Source organism: Phalangium opilio, unplaced genomic scaffold (genome assembly GCF_054372755.1).
Source record: "Phalangium opilio isolate 3A_F unplaced genomic scaffold, DU_Popi_V2 ptg000048l_1, whole genome shotgun sequence".
Taxonomy (NCBI): Eukaryota; Metazoa; Arthropoda; class Arachnida; order Opiliones; family Phalangiidae; genus Phalangium; species Phalangium opilio.
This window is the reverse complement of record NW_028324170.1, coordinates 5,611,297-5,627,350: the sequence shown is the minus strand read 5'-3', so window position 1 is coordinate 5,627,350 and position 16,054 is coordinate 5,611,297. Positions and strand designations below refer to the sequence as shown.

General features: G+C 38.3%; 2 protein-coding genes across 7 annotated transcripts in view; one reads left to right on the top strand and one right to left on the bottom strand.

The window, feature by feature from the left end:
- Nucleotides 1-16,054, bottom strand: part of LOC149673969 (caspase-1-like) — a 27,340-nt gene extending 11,286 nt beyond the window's left edge. The window contains exons 1-9 of one of the 6 annotated variants that reach the window (XM_089839796.1): nt 15,913-16,054; nt 15,742-15,783; nt 15,194-15,588; nt 14,794-15,032; nt 13,907-14,062; nt 13,690-13,848; nt 12,846-12,989; nt 12,605-12,731; nt 4,330-4,563 (exon numbers count right to left, since the gene is read on the bottom strand). In XM_089839796.1, coding sequence (XP_089695922.1) covers nt 4,518-4,563; nt 12,605-12,731; nt 12,846-12,989; nt 13,690-13,848; nt 13,907-14,062; nt 14,794-15,032; nt 15,194-15,573 — 1,251 coding nt within the window. In that variant the 5' untranslated portion in view covers nt 15,574-15,588; nt 15,742-15,783; nt 15,913-16,054 and the 3' untranslated portion in view covers nt 4,330-4,517. Of the gene's footprint in view, nt 1-4,329; nt 4,564-11,447; nt 11,820-12,604; nt 12,732-12,845; nt 12,990-13,689; nt 13,849-13,906; nt 14,063-14,793; nt 15,033-15,193; nt 15,589-15,741; nt 15,851-15,912 lie in introns of those variants that run through there. The other 5 variants (XM_089839795.1, XM_089839792.1, XM_089839793.1 and 2 more) reach the window with 5 other exon arrangements.
- LOC149673970 (neuropilin and tolloid-like protein 1) lies at nt 4,227-8,436 on the top strand. Its single transcript, XM_089839799.1, has 9 exons — nt 4,227-4,364; nt 4,592-4,658; nt 5,368-5,545; nt 5,606-5,796; nt 5,863-6,063; nt 6,123-6,276; nt 6,522-6,613; nt 6,675-6,830; nt 6,885-8,436. The coding sequence occupies exons 2-9, from the start codon at nt 4,592-4,594 to the stop codon at nt 7,232-7,234; spliced, it is 1,389 nt and encodes a 462-aa protein (XP_089695925.1). The 5' UTR covers nt 4,227-4,364; the 3' UTR covers nt 7,235-8,436.

The window sequence follows — 16,054 nt, the reverse complement described above, 5'->3', positions numbered from 1 at the left end:
GCGCGGATATTTTATTTTTCTATATAATTTTAAAGACAATCCGTATGTTACTACTCTTTAGAATTTAATTCAATCTCCTGATTTTACTGGTAATGGATTTATTTCCTATCAATTAATTGAAATAAAAAATTACTTATCTCAGATTTTTCAGGATAAAATTTTACGAAAATGGAATTGTTGAAAAATCTGAGATAAGTAGTTTTTTATTTCAATTAATTTATAGGAAATAAATCCATTACCAGTAAAATCAGGAGATTGAATTAAATTCTAAAGAGTAGTAACATACGGATTGTCTTTAAAATTATATAGAAAAATAAAATATCCGCGCTTCAGTCAACTGGAAAAAACTCTTATCGTTTTGTTTTTTAGGCTTGGGCAAACCAAGTCCTTTTTTATATAATATCTGTTCCTTCAGTCTGCATTTGTATTTATCTATTATAAAACAATTTTTTGCCTGAAATGCGAAATTTTTCACTTCTAGGACGAGGTTAAAAATGGTTCTACACTTCTACTAATTCTTATAAGATACGGCTCACAATTCGTTTTAGAACCCGAGCTTAATAGTCAACTTCAAAACCAACATCCTGCCACGATTTTTAAACTATCAAATCCGTATCTTTTACAGTCCACTCTACGATTACAATTATCCATGACATTGCGTTCACTGCCCTTGTACGTTTACAGTGAGTGGCACCGTGGCCAGTTGTTTTAATAAAAATACCTAGGCCACAGGTCCAGTTTAAAAAAAAAAAATCCTTATTTCCAACACTGATCCATCTATCCTTATGCCTTACTGAAGGCTACAGTGAAATATCCATGAAGCGTAAGCTTCTATTATAAATCCATGGCCTAAGTAAGGCAACTTAAGCCTTGGTCGAAACTAACATCTAAAATATAAATTAAAAAGGTATCTTAAGTATATAATTTCAACCGAGACACATAATTAAACGAAAAATAGACCCGCCAAAGAAATTTTTAATAAATATAGTGTTATATTTATTGAAAAATATCAAGTTAAAGTTTCAAGGCGGTGAAAGGGCAAATTAGCGTCGTCTACTGTAGAGTAATGAACAATTAGCGTCGTCTGCTGTAGAATAATCTTTTGAGGTACTTACATTTTTAATTAAATTAACATACTTAGACTTAATTAATTTTGATGAAACTTGAAAAAGGCACACCTTGAATAGTTACTTGTTAATTTGAAAGTATTCCGAAACGTAACTTCGCTTTAGTTTTTAAATGATTCGATGTACAGGAACACCAAAAACCCCATGTTATTCCTATGGGAAAATCGGCGAAAATCTGTGAATTTTCATTTAACATTACGGGAGGGTGTGGGATCTTATCTAGAAGGGCCTACCGGCCCTCTAGAATAAAACCCAATCTTCAAAATTCCCTGACTAAGCTGACTTCCCCTGTACTTTAAATCCCAATCTTAAAAATTCCCTGACTTCCCCTGTACTTTAAATCCCAATCTTAAAAATTCCCTGACTTCCCCTGTACTTTAAATTCCAATCTTAAAAATTCCCTGACTTCGCCTGTAATTTAAATGAAATCTTCACAATTGCCTGACTTCGTTGTACTTTAAAACCCAACTTTTAAATTCCCTGACTTCTTCCGACGATAGATATTATCCATAGTTCAAATTACACGACATTCCCTGACCCCATTTTAAATAGCCTGACGTTTCCGTCACCTTGCGAAGCCATTTTTAAATTCAAAGTTGAGTTGGCTTTTTTCTTCATCATATCATAAAAATAAAAAATAAAAAAATTCGAAAACATATTTCTGAAATTCCAAAAGAACTTTTGAAAGACTTGTGGCATTAAACTAATCTACTTGTATGGGGTCTATAAAAACGCGAACGGAATGTCCATCCGTCATTTACACAGCGGGGGGGGGCATGAGAACGAGACCAGATTGGCCCCTTTACGAACTAAGCCTCAAAGGGAGAATGAAATGACTCGACAAGGGTCTTTTTATCGATTTCTATTGATAAAAATATAATATTAAAATTCCGTACATGGAAGATACTGTTTGACCTACTGATAATCAATGTCCATCACAAACTGCTTTAGCAAGCGCCATGTAGTGAACAGAAATACAAACTCAAAGTTGACATTTTTTCATTGGCTGAAAACATTCTGACACTAAAATTCTGCCTCTGCGCATTTCTAAGCGAACCAATAAGATCACCCCTCATTCGTGAAAGCCCGGCTTAGAAACTCGTAAGGCCGTTGTAAATTTTGAATGAATTTATTTTTAGGTGTATAGGCGGTCATCTTGAAAAACGGCGGTCAGAAATGTAAAAAAAAAATTCCTTACGATTTAACCGATTTCATTAATATTTATATATTTTTTATCCTACAAACTTTTTTATTTATTTATTTATTTATTTATTATTATTATTATTTTGGGGGTTTTGGGGTTGAAAATCCTAACCGCCATCTTTCAAAATGACGGAGGTGTTCGAGAAATAAAAATAAAAAATGTTCTGAAGGGCAACACCGTGTCGTCCTTTGTCGATAGAAACCACGTTAGGCTTAACACCTCATCCTTGTAGATTAAACTAGCAGCGAAAAGACCCGGCGTTTCCCTTCAACTCACATTGTTGTTTTTTTAACTTCACCGAATATCTTAGGTACGTTCAATTAAAATTATTTTGTCTATAACATTATCAATATAAATCGATAATAAAATAGTTGTCTGCCCACTTCATTCTCCCTTTAAGACCGAGGCTTAAGGCCTAACATTAAGGTTGTCGTCAGAATATAAAAATATGACAAGCCTTTAAGCTAGTGGCTTCAGTTCAAAACCCGCAATCATTTTTTATCGAAAATTTAAAAAGAAAATAAAAATATATATGATATGCCCGAGGGAATAATCACTTCGTGTACTCTTACTCCTGTATTAGTTTTAACACGTTTTTCTCTTCGTAATTCGTTCTTTGTCGTGTCAGACTTACGAAAAGGAGATAAACTTATGATTGTACGCGATGACGCATGCGCGAGAGATTAAGGAATGGATCAGTGGTTTAAAGTTTTGGTGTTGGTTGGGTATAGGTGCTGCTGGTCATCAAGAGGTTCTTGTTGCTTTATAACGATCCCTAGTGGCTGAGGGAGGTAAAGTGAGAGATGGTGATGGTTAAGAGGGGTAGGGGAGAGGTTTAAGCTGAACACACACACGCTTCGTTCGCCCTTAATTAAATATTGATTATTTTTTTTTATTTCAAGTCTGTTAGAAAATAATTTCAAAAATTCTTGCTAAAGATCTAAGGTATCGTAGTTTTTAAATCTTATCTATATTTTTAAAATTTTTCAGAAAGATGGTTTTTATATAATTGTTTGTTGTTCATGCGTAATAACAAATCGTTTCCAAATTTTCAGAAAGTTCTTTTTTCTGCGTTTTTTGTTTATGCACAGTTAAAATTAGTTTATTTCCATATTTTACTTGCCAAACTGCAGTAATGCTAGAGAAAGGTTCATTAGAAGTTGTTTGTTTGAGTTCTTCTCAAGGTTGGAACATCGGTGAACCCTTAGTCATTAACCCTGTCAGAAGTGAGATGAGACTAGAAGTGAAGGGCTCTAGTATTGGTAGTAGATCCTGGCACTAGTGAACAAATTTGAGGATTTTATGCCGCTTCCATCGCGCCTACACTAAAGAAAAAAAAATTGGTCGAGTTCCAAAAACTTTTCCTACCCCTTCCCCTCAACCTAAAGCCGCGGAACACGGACGCCTGTGCTTGAATCTAGTTCGGCTGTCTACCGCCACGAGCGTGTCATGTTTTGGAGGGAAAATTCAGAAACCACTACTAGAGGGCCAACCGTTGGTGTGTTATCAAGAATATTCACCTTCGCAGAGTAAAGAATTTGGTTACATCGATACTTCTAGTCTCATCTCACTTCTGACCCTGTTAAGAAGGTTCTATTCTTTCGTAGCATTTTAGCTTTAGGAATAACCCCCAACTAAGCACCTTTTCTAATTAAATTTGTTGTAAACCAATTTGTTTTTTGCTAAAAACGCAACACACAAATATTTAATTCGGATAGACCCAAAAGATTATTTAGTTTTTAGCGTGTTTATAAAGAGGAAACTCTACCAGGTTTATAGCCCCCTGAAACCACAGGGTAACTTAAGTAGTGTTTGATTAAAGTTAAGATATAATTACAAGGATGTAATAGTTGGTTTGTTTCATTTGTTTCAGGGTGCGTTTATAATTCAGGAGGGTGGGATCGTGGTAACTTGATTGGCGGTGGATTCTCGAAATGGTCAGGCCCGTCAATGAGAGGACTGACGTGGCGATCGCTCATTGGTGGAAAAGAACCAGAAGAAGACAAACGAGGAATCAAACTCGATGATTTACGGTTAATATATGAAAGAAACGATCAGACCAACACTTTTTAAATAGTACAATGTCGGTATATGCTATACCGTTAAATCATGTCCGTCATTCGAATTTTCAGCATAAAACACCGTTTTACAGTACTGTCATTATCCGTTGGCGGTACAATAACATTTTACTCAAATAACTGTTGGTCAGATGTGTACCAACCTGTGACAGATCTGAAATTTGAATATTTAAATCTTTCAGATGTTAAAAAGCATCGAAAATTTGTGGAAAATATCCTTGGTCTTTTTCTTACAAGCTAATTGCGCCGGTAACAAAAACGCACATTTCTTCTCTTTCAATATTTTTACACTCAAGAAAAAATTAACCTTGAAATTTCACCCGATAGTCACTGTTCCAAGATAAAAAGCACGTTGTTCTAGACTAAGACTATTCTTTTTTTCTCATAACATTCAGATTCACTCTCAAGAAAATTTCACGCGTAAAACTGTCATTTACTCTATGAAGAAGCACGTGCTAGACAATGTAAACTGGAAATTTCATGCGCAGACTCATTTCTCTAGAAATTTCACGCGCATACCCATTTCTCTAGAAATTTCACGCGCATACCCATTTCTCTAGAGGTTTCCCGCGCATACCCATTTCCCTAGAAATTTCCCGCGCAGACCAGTTTCCCTCAAAATTTCACGCGCAGACCCATTTGCTTAGAAATTTCACGCGCAAAACCAACTCCTTAGAAATTTCCCGCGCAAAACTATTTCCTCAGCAATTTTATATTCGCAAAACTGTCGCCCGTGAAAAAATAGCACGTGCGAGACAATTTGAGCTTTAAATTTCTCAAGCGTTATCTTCTCTGTAGAAAATTGCACGCGATAAAGCAACACGTGTAGGACAATTAAATCTTTCAGGGGTAGAACCATTTTCCCCAGACATATACAAGCGGAAATACTTGTTGCCTTTGACGCGCGTAATAGATGCGAGGGAGGGGGTTGATAATTATCCGATTTATTATTTGTTAGGTCCTTGTATATTCAAATTCGATAGTCAATCGGGGAAAACGGGAAACTTCTCGTCTCCGAATTATCCCGAACTTTACCCGGAAGATATCGAGTGCTATTACCAATTCATTGGACAAAATTTCGAGGCCTTGCGCATCACTTTTCACAACTTTGAACTAGAGAAGCCTTATCCTAAAGGGTAATTCAAGATTCAAGCTAACTTCGATGGTTCAACTTAAAATAATATTTATTATGGCAGATGTTTAACGGATTACGTCGACATTTCTACGATCACGGCGTATCAAGTAAAACTTTTAGTGGGTCGATTTTGCGGCTCGGATTTGCCCAAACCAATTCAAACAATGCATCCGAGTGCCGAAATAATATTCAAATCAAATCACGTGGTACAACGAAAAGGTTTTCACGGAAGATACGAATTCAGGGACGAAAGTAGGCCAAGAACATTATTTTTATAGAAGTAGAAAGTCATTGTTAACTTGGAACGGGTATTTGCAGGCGAGGTAGAACCGGCTTTTCTGTCAACGCCGGGAGTGGAAGGTTGCGGGGGCGTGCTAACTGGAGTCGGGGGCATCATAGTGTCCCCCGGATACCCGAATTCCTTCCCTAAGGACGTCGAATGCGTCTGGTTAGTCAGAGTGGACAACAGTCGCAATGTTTACGTCAGAATACTCGAATTGGAACTATACGGGAGCATCGGTATACGAAAAGAAACAGATCATTGAAATCGTACTTCAAATAGAAACGTTATTTTTCAGCCAACTGCGCGGAAGCGGAACTAGCGGTTTTCGACGGATACTACAATCTAGCTTACAATCCAAAAGTCTTGAAAAGATACTGCGGCGACTTAAAGTACTACAAGAACGTCGAGGAACAAACGCAAATGTCCGCGAGAAATAGAGTTCTAATTAGGTATGATGCCAGGGTTCCAATAACCATAAATAAATAACGAAAGCAAACAGAAAGTGAGAATACATTATGGAGGTCAATCAATGGCTTCCGTGGTCCCCAGTATGTTTAAGATGCCCTCCAAGTCTCCTCGCTTTTTTGCTTTAAAAAAGAAAGGATGATGGGTTCTCGTTTCTACCATCCTTTTTGGGACACCCCCCCCCCCCAGGTGTTACGCATAAACTTTTGAAACCAACGATTTCTTATAGGTTTCGATCTCGGGTTACAAAAACGAGTAACGAAGATGACCCGGTCGTTGGCTTCAAGTTGGTTTGGACAGGGGTCAAACTAACTCAAAAAGGTCAGTCAGTCCGTGTCCGACTATTTCTAGGTAAATATCGCGTACCTAATGCTTTAAACAGGGAAATGCGAGCAATTTCATTGCAAGGGGAGTCAATATTGCATTCACTCGATTTCTCCGCATTGCACGGAAACGCATCAGTATTGCATCGACCAATCGCTCGTTTGCGACGGAATTCCCAATTGCAGCGACGAGGATTACAGTGACGAGGACAAATGTACGTTGACAACCATAAACATGGCTGTTAATAAGCTTATCTTGGTAATTGCAGGTAACTTGCCATTGTTGGCGGGTTGCGGCGCGGGAATTGCGGGTCTTCTGCTGGTAATATGCGTTGGAATCGCCGTGTACCGTCGCGGTGTTCGCGTGCGCAAATCCTTTTCCCAAGCGCAAGCCTTATCTACACAATTGCGCCAAATGGAACGCAGCCCTTCTTATCCGACTAGTCGTACACCCACATGCACCAATTATTACGCTTCTTCCACAACTAGCTCGCGTTCACCGGAAATGTCATCATCAAATAATTGCGCCTTGCATACGCCACATCCCTATGACCTCATCGAGAACAGCGGACCAATGGGAGCATCGCCTCATCGACTCAGTTACCCCACTGACGTGTAAAACGATGTTGAACTCGACAGTTTACTATATAATAATATGATTGACCAAGGGCCGATTTAGGCCCTCCCCCAACCAACACTCTCTCTTGTTAAAAATGTTAAAAATGGATGATCTAATAACTTTGAAGTTAAATAATAATGATATACTTTTGACACCGGAAACGGTAACCACTTTTCAAGGAAAGATTTTGAAATTCCCTGATCTTTTAGAAGAATTTTCCCTGACTCTTTTCAAACTCCCTGACCAACAGAATTAAATTCTTATAATTTTCAAATTAAAAGTTAATGACGAATTGTGATATCATGGTGGGCCAATTAACAGCCGTATAGTTAAAAATAGTTAATTTCTGATAGTTAATCTAATTACTAATCACTAATTAGTCTTTCACAAAGACGGTTTTTGGCCTTGATGAAAAATACACTAAACTATAGTTGAAGTCAACCTTGAAAAGGGTGAAATTTTGATCGCCTTTTCAATAGGGAAAACGTACCCATTTTAAGGTTGAATTTTGGTATATAAGCAGTTATACAAGTAACATAACAGTGATAAGTTACGCGATTAAATAAATTTAAAAATAATAATAAATAAATCTTTGAAACACTTAATTACTCGGTAATTAAGAAAATAATTTTCTAAAATTCACGTTTCGTGATTTTAAAGAAGAAAAAAATAATTAACAATTAAGAATTGTCATTAATAATAAATAAGTTAAAGGTGTGATAAAGTTCCCACCACGAATTCAAATATTTATATCGTGTTTTATAAGAATCACAATTTAGAAGAAAAAAAAATTGTTTCTTTCAATTCACCAATAAAATAATTCTATGCATAATTCAAATATGGCTCATAAACATACCCTCCGTAGGAATAGCATTACACCCAATTTTGGAGGCTCATAACTCCGTTTCTACTAGAGATACGGAGATGCCCTTTGAGTATGTTATAGTCCTATTTGCTCCCCATCCAACCATACTAAAAACTTAGGGCTACGACAAACAGGGGCCGAGTAATTAAGGAAAATGTTCAAAAACATACCCTCCATAGGAATAGCATTACACCCAACTTTGGAAGCTCATAACTCTGGTTCTACTAGAGATACGGGGATGCCCTTTGAGTATGTTATAGTCCTATTTGCTCCCCATCCAACCATACTAAAAACTTAGGGCTACGACAAACAGGGGCCGAGTAATTAAGGAAAATGTTCAAAAACATACCCTCCATAGGAATAGCATTACACCCAACTTTGGAAGCTCATAACTCTGGTTCTACTAGAGATACGGGGATGCCCTTTGAGTATGTTATAGTCCTATTTGCTCCCCATCCAACCATACTAAAAACTTAGCGCTACGACAAACAGGGGCCGAGTAATTAAGTAAAATGTTCAAAAACATACCCTCCATAGGAATAGCATTGCACCCAACTTTGGAAGCTCATAACTCTGGTTCTACTAGAGATACGGGGATGCCCTTTGAGTATGTTATAGTCCTATTTGCTCCCCATCCAACCATACTAAAAACTTTGGGCTACGACAAACAGGGGCCGAGTAATTAAGGAAAATGTTCAAAAACATACCCTCCATAGGAATAGCATTGCACCCAACTTTGGAAGCTCATAACTCTGGTTCTACTAGAGATACGGGGATGCCCATTGAGTATGTTATAGTCCTATTTGCTCCCCATCCAACCATACTAAAAACTTTGCGCTACGACAAACAGGGGCCGAGTAATTAAGGAAAATGTTCAAAAACATACCCTCCATAGGAATAGCATTGCACCCAACTTTGGAAGCTCATAACTCTGGTTCTACTAGAGATACGGGGATGCCCTTTGAGTATGTTATAGTCCTATTTGCTCCCCATCCAACCATACTAAAAACTTTGGGCCACGACAAACAGGGGCCGAGTAATTAAGGAAAATGTTCAAAAACATACCCTCCATAGGAATAGCATTACACCCAACTTTGGAAGCTCATAACTCTGGTTCTACTAGAGATACGGGGATGCCCTTTGAGTATGTTATAGTCCTATTTGCTCCCCATCCAACCATACTAAAAACTTAGGGCTACGACAAACAGGGGCCGAGTAATTAAGTAAAATGTTCAAAAACATACCCTCCATAGGAATAGCATTGCACCCAACTTTGGAAGCTCATAACTCTGGTTCTACTAGAGATACGGGGATGCCCTTTGAGTATGTTTTAGTCCTATTTGCTCCCCATCCAACCATACTAAAAACTTTGCGCTACGACAAACAGGGGCCGAGTAATTAAGGAAAATGTTCAAAAACATACCCTCCATAGGAATAGCATTGCACCCAACTTTGGAAGCTCATAACTCTGGTTCTACTAGAGATACGGGGATGCCCTTTGAGTATGTTATAGTCCTATTTGCTCCCCATCCAACCATACTAAAAACTTTGGGCTACGACAAACAGGGGCCGAGTAATTAAGGAAAATGTTCAAAAACATACCCTCCATAGGAATAGCATTACACCCAACTTTGGAAGCTCATAACTCTGGTTCTACTAGAGATACGGGGATGCCCTTTGAGTATGTTATAGTCCTATTTGCTCCCCATCCAACCATACTAAAAACTTAGGGCTACGACAAACAGGGCCCGAGTAATTAAGTAAAATGTTCAAAAACATACCCTCCATAGGAATAGCATTGCACCCAACTTTGGAAGCTCATAACTCTGGTTCTACTAGAGATACGGGGATGCCCTTTGAGTATGTTATAGTCCTATTTGCTCCCCATCCAACCATACTAAAAACTTTGGGCTACGACAAACAGGGGCCGAGTAATTAAGTAAAATGTTCAAAAACATACCCTCCATAGGAATAGCATTGCACCCAACTTTGGAAGCTCATAACTCTGGTTCTACTAGAGATACGGGGATGCCCTTTGAGTATGTTATAGTCCTATTTGCTCCCCATCCAACCATACTAAAAACTTTGCGCTACGACAAACAGGGGCCGAGTAATTAAGGAAAATGTTCAAAAACATACCCTCCATAGGAATAGCATTACACCCAACTTTGGAAGCTCATAACTCTGGTTCTACTAGAGATACGGGGATGCCCTTTGAGTATGTTATAGTCCTATTTGCTCCCCATCCAACCATACTAAAAACTTTGCGCTACGACAAACAGGGGCCGAGTAATTAAGGAAAATGTTCAAAAACATACCCTCCATAGGAATAGCATTGCACCCAACTTTGGAAGCTCATAACTCTGGTTCTACTAGAGATACGGGGATGCCCTTTGAGTATGTTATAGTCCTATTTGCTCCCCATCCAACCATACTAAAAACTTTGGGCTACGACAAACAGGGGCCGAGTAATTAAGGAAAATGTTCAAAAACATACCCTCCATAGGAATAGCATTACACCCAACTTTGGAAGCTCATAACTCTGGTTCTACTAGAGATACGGGGATGCCCTTTGAGTATGTTATAGTCCTATTTGCTCCCCATCCAACCATACTAAAAACTTTGCGCTACGATAAACAGGGGCCGAGTAATTAAGGAAAATGTTCAAAAACATACCCTCCATAGGAATAGCATTGCACCCAACTTTGGAAGCTCATAACTCTGGTTCTACTAGAGATACGGGGATGCCCTTTGAGTATGTTATAGTCCTATTTGCTCCCCATCCAACCATACTAAAAACTTTGGGCTACGACAAACAGGGGCCGAGTAATTAAGGAAAATGTTCAAAAACATACCCTCCATAGGAATAGCATTGCACCCAACTTTGGAAGCTCATAACTCTGGTTCTACTAGAGATACGGGGATGCCCTTTGAGTATGTTATAGTCCTATTTGCTCCCCATCCAACCATACTAAAAACTTTGGGCTACGACAAACAGGGGCCGAGTAATTAAGTAAAATGTTCAAAAACATACCCTCCATAGGAGTAGCATTACACTAAACTTTGGAGCCTCAGAACTCTGGTTCTACTAGAGATCTCAAGATTTTAGATACCGAAAATCAGTATTTCTTTCGTCAGAACGCGCAAAGCTTCGTTATAGATTACCCCTAAGTCGCTCCAGCATAGATACCTAGCTTTGCGCGTACTGACAACCGAAGCTGGGACATCGTATATATCGAATAATCTGCCGTCAGAGATAGGGAGTTGCCTATCCTATTGCGTAAAAACCAATTTCCTCACACCTATTCTTTACCCATGACCATAGCCTACTCGATCACGGACGCAATGTAACGTTACGAAACATTTTCATCCTTTAATTTCTCAGAAGTTAGAAAAATACATTTTGTGTTACATACGATACAAGTTAATTTCATTTTAAGGCACATTGGTTTTAATTACATAATTATTTTAAGGCAATTAAGATACATTGAAACTGAAGATTAAGCGTTAACGCGAGGCTTTAGGTATAGTTTACGTCTTAATCGGCTCGTCAGCGACGGCATTTGACAGATTTCTCCGTTAATGACCGTATTAGAAACGGCCGAATTGACTAGAGTCATCAGCTGTAACAAATCTTGTTTCGCTCCCTTTGCCAACAAGATCTCAACCAAATTTTTAATGTAGACAGAACCGGTACGCGCTGATCGCCACGATCTGTAACTGGGCGTGTCAAGAAATCGCCTCATGAGTAATTTAAGCCAACACGAGGGACAATATTGAATAAATAAAAACCAAGTGCTAATATCACAGTCTTGACAAATCATGATAAAACCAACAGAAAAGATGAAGATGGTAAAAGAAAAATGTATTTTTAAAGCGATAAAAATGTGACGTAAAACGGTACATGCGGTTATCATTACATTCTGATTGGGTATAAACACCAAAGTTATCAACGAATCACGATGTCAATTACAATTAAGGCTTTAAGCAAATGATATCGTTACAAATCAAAGCGTCCGTATAGGATCACAAGTTCACACTCCTCTATCACCGAACGAAGCCTTGCCAGCAGGGGAACCTGAATTCTAGATACTAATTTTTTTTTGTTTTGTAAGTTTGCAATGCAAATTGGGTAAAAAGGTCCGCGGCAAGGATGCGATTAATCAGGTTTCAGTATGTGTGTAAGCAGGGAAGGAAATGAGGTTTACTTGGGAGGTGACGGAAGGAGTGTAGGGGTCAAGTCACCTCCGTCGGACCAGTGGTCGGACACGGGACAGTCGGCACCTATAGGGTAGAATCACCGACATGTGATTTATTCCCTCAAACTTTGCCGCCCAGAAGCTTGGCTTACAGGAGTGCGCCACACTCCCGGCTTCTAGATACTAATAACAAGGGTCGAGGCTTAGCGAATGATGTCGTTTAAAATAAAATCCCACCACAACTTCCATAAACAACTAGCATCTAAGCACCCACAACCACCCACCCGCAGCTTAATGATTACGTACCCAGGAACGGTTGATATTCCAATGAGCATATCAGCGTGCAAAGGCCTAGGCGAAGTACTTCGGGGCAACACCAATGCTTGCACTTTTGGGCGTGGGCTCTTCTTTTCGCTACTTGGTGGTGCTGCATCTGAAAAATGTCACTTTGCTTATAGACAAAATGAACCTTGGTCATGGACAGCTTTTACATTTAAGCCTAAATTCAGTTAAAATATAAATTTTTCATAAGCCTTGGTCAACTGACCTGGCAATAAGGGGTTGTTTTCATCCCCTTGGCATGCTTGGATAAAAAACAGTTTGGGTCCCGTTAGAGATCTGACTCCTTCTCCAAACGGACGATGAATGTCTTCAATTAAGATTGGAACTCCGTCCGAAGCGTAGATGTATCCTTAGAGAATACCAATGACGTTTTTGGCCTACTTTTCAAGTAACTGCCATTTTAGGCCTAATTTTAAATTCCCTAACATTTGTGGCCTACTTTTCACGTAACTGACAGTTTAGGCCTACTTTTAAATTCCGTGACGTTTCAGGCGTACTGGACATAAGAATAAATACGCGCCACAGTTGATTTTGTTCCTTAGCCTCGTCTGCTAGCCTCGCGCTGTATTGAATCCAGTGACTAGCCTAGAAGCAATACCGTTTTTTCCCCAGCTGCGCTCCAGCACACGATTTTATTTTTTACGCGCATGGGCGGAAATAAGAAACATTTCTTTTATGGCACGTGTTTTTACTGGAGAGTGAAAAATAGTGTCGCATCTTTATTGTAAAGCTATGAAAACTTCGGAAACATGATTTACTGGTCAAAATAGCCAGTGACCCCCCTTAGTTTTGAAAAAAAAAAAAAAAATGATGGGACATTTTAAACTTTTATTAAACAATGTCCAGTGTGCCATGTGCTTATTTCCGGCCCTGTTCACGCGAGGCTTTCTTGTCTACTTTTTAGTATGGGGAGTTGCATATCCTATAGAGCATAGATCTGTGTCCTAGCGCCTCTTAGGCCTAATTTTTATATACCCTGACGTTTTCGGGCTAATTTTCAAATTCGCTGACGTTTTATGGTAAATTTTCAACTTCCCTGACAATTTTACCTTCTTCACCATGAGACAAAATACAGCAAACAAAAATTTCGTAATGACTAAAATCCATTCTTGTTAATTCTTGAATCTTAAGCATTAACTCCACGCTAGTAAAATCACGATATACAACAGTTTCCATTCCAAAATGATTCCATAACTTCTCCAAATTTTCTGAGAAATAAATTCTTCAGCAACACATTGCATCATTCATTACCAAAGTAAAACTTACCAGCGTCTATATTAGTCCCTAATCTTTGTTCCAAGTCAATTCTATTTGGTATATTAGGAGGTGGTGTCTTGTCAAAGTTAATGTGATTAAAAATGACAGCCATACCGCAATGGCGACCAGGTATGGCTGCTGTAATCTCGTATCTTTGCTCCATCACTGATAAATAGGGAATAGGTAGTGTCAGAACTCCATTGAATTAATTTATTCCTTGGTTGTCACAGGTCAGGGAATTTAAAATTAGGCCAAAAAAAGGTCAGGGGAATTTAAAAAAGGGCCAAAAACGTTGGGAGGATTTAAAAATAGGCCAAAAACGTTGGGAGGATTTAAAAATAGGCCAAAAACGTTGGGAGGATTTAAAAATAGGCCAAAAACGTTGGGAGGATTTAAAAATAGGCCAAAAACGTCGTGGGGATTTAAAAAAAGGGCCAAAAACGAAGGGGGAAATTAAAAATAGGCCAAAAACGTAGGGGGGATTTAAAAAAGGGCCAAAAACGTCCGGAAATTTAAAAATAGGCCAAAAACGTCGGGAAATTTAAAAATAGGCCAAAAACGTCGGGAAATTTAAAAATAGGCCAAAAACGTCGGGAAATTTAAAAATAGGCCAAAAACGTTGGAAGAATTTAAAAATAGGCCAAAAACGAAGGGGAAATTAAAAATAGGCCAAAAACGATGGGGGAATTTAAAAATAGGCCAAAAACGAAGGGGGAATTTAAAAATAGGTCAAACACGTCGTGGGAATTTAAAAATAGGCCAAAAACGTCGGGGGAATTGAAAAATAGGCCAAAAACATGGCAGGAAGAGTTTAGCTGTGACAACCCTATTATATTAAACTAAATATTGTGGTGGAAAACCATAATATGTTTTATAATAGGCCTATGATTTCTTACATTTTTCAAATTCGTAGACTTTCTGGACTAGGTCTTCCCTCTTAAGGTATCCACTTAGAATTGGATTCAAAGCCTCAACTGAGTCATTGGTGATCTTGTTAGTTTTGTAGAGATGAACAAAGATATCTTTGGCCAACAAGAACCCCCTTCTTGATAACACAACAGAGCAATTAAAGTGATTGGCAATGTATTTCAAGGGCTCATCTAGTAATTCTTCAACCAAGTTGAAAAGAAACACCCTGAAATAAATTACTCTTTTTCAAATTACACGATTTCAAACACCTAGACTTTCCCCATATGCCTATTTTCAAATTCTCAGACTTTATTGGCAAACTAACTTTTATGAAAGACTCTTTTTAATGTTAAAGTCAATAATAACAAATAATAAAATACTAATTACCATAATTTAGGAATATATTTAACTTCAGTAACAGCCAATTGATGGTGACAAGCACCTAGCAACTTCAAAGAGCGATACTTCTTGATTAAGTACATCAATTCTCTTAGAACATCCACCTCATCTAGGTCAGCCTTGAGCGAGGTTTTTATGGCATTTATTAACTGTTTCAAATTAAACTCGGGGGTACAACTGGACGTCTGTTCAACAGAGTTCAGAATCCTTGTCTCGTCATAGTCTTCTATGAAGTTGTTGCAAAGAAAAACCAATTTTTCCCAATCTTTCCGTGTTAGACTCAATGCTACACTCTCAACAATATTATAGTTTGATTTGGCATTAGGGTTAGTTTCCAAAATAGGCCTTGAGTCGGAATATTGCGCCATTTTAGGTTTAATTAACTGTGAAAATACCAAAATATCAAATAGAGTTTTCAGTTGGGGGAGGATCTACTATGATTTGTGAGATAATTTGCAGGACCATATTGGTGGGTTGAATGCAGGAGGAAAACTGAAAACCACCAATATGGCTGCCAGAACTGAGGTAAGACTTACGAGGGTCTGACGTAGTATTCAGTTCATCCAACTAAGAGGTATCTATTACGCAATAATGTGATATATCAGTTGCCAAGGCTTAGCAAAACGATCAAGTAAAAGCTAAGAACTTATAAAATAATGCTTTCGAACATTTATTTTAAGCCAAATACGAGTGAAATTACTACTTACAGTTAGTATTTCGTGACTCGAGAGTATGGTGAGTTACTCATTACAAAGAGTTGTGATATCTAACTTTTAGTTACGTTTCAAATTTAGCGGAACTATGATTTCGCGGCTTTCGCCCGCCCAGTGTTGCCAATGTTTGAAAGTG

Bases quoted from the DNA above. Each gene is read 5' to 3' on its own strand.
- LOC149673970 (XM_089839799.1), top strand. From the start codon at position 4,592: ATGTTAAAAAGCATCGAAAATTTGTGGAAAATATCCTTGGTCTTTTTC. The intron at 6,614-6,674 runs GTCAGTCAGTCC...TGCTTTAAACAG, and splicing joins GGTCAAACTAACTCAAAAAG to GGAAATGCGAGCAATTTCAT. The intron at 6,831-6,884 runs GTACGTTGACAA...TGGTAATTGCAG, and splicing joins TTACAGTGACGAGGACAAAT to GTAACTTGCCATTGTTGGCG.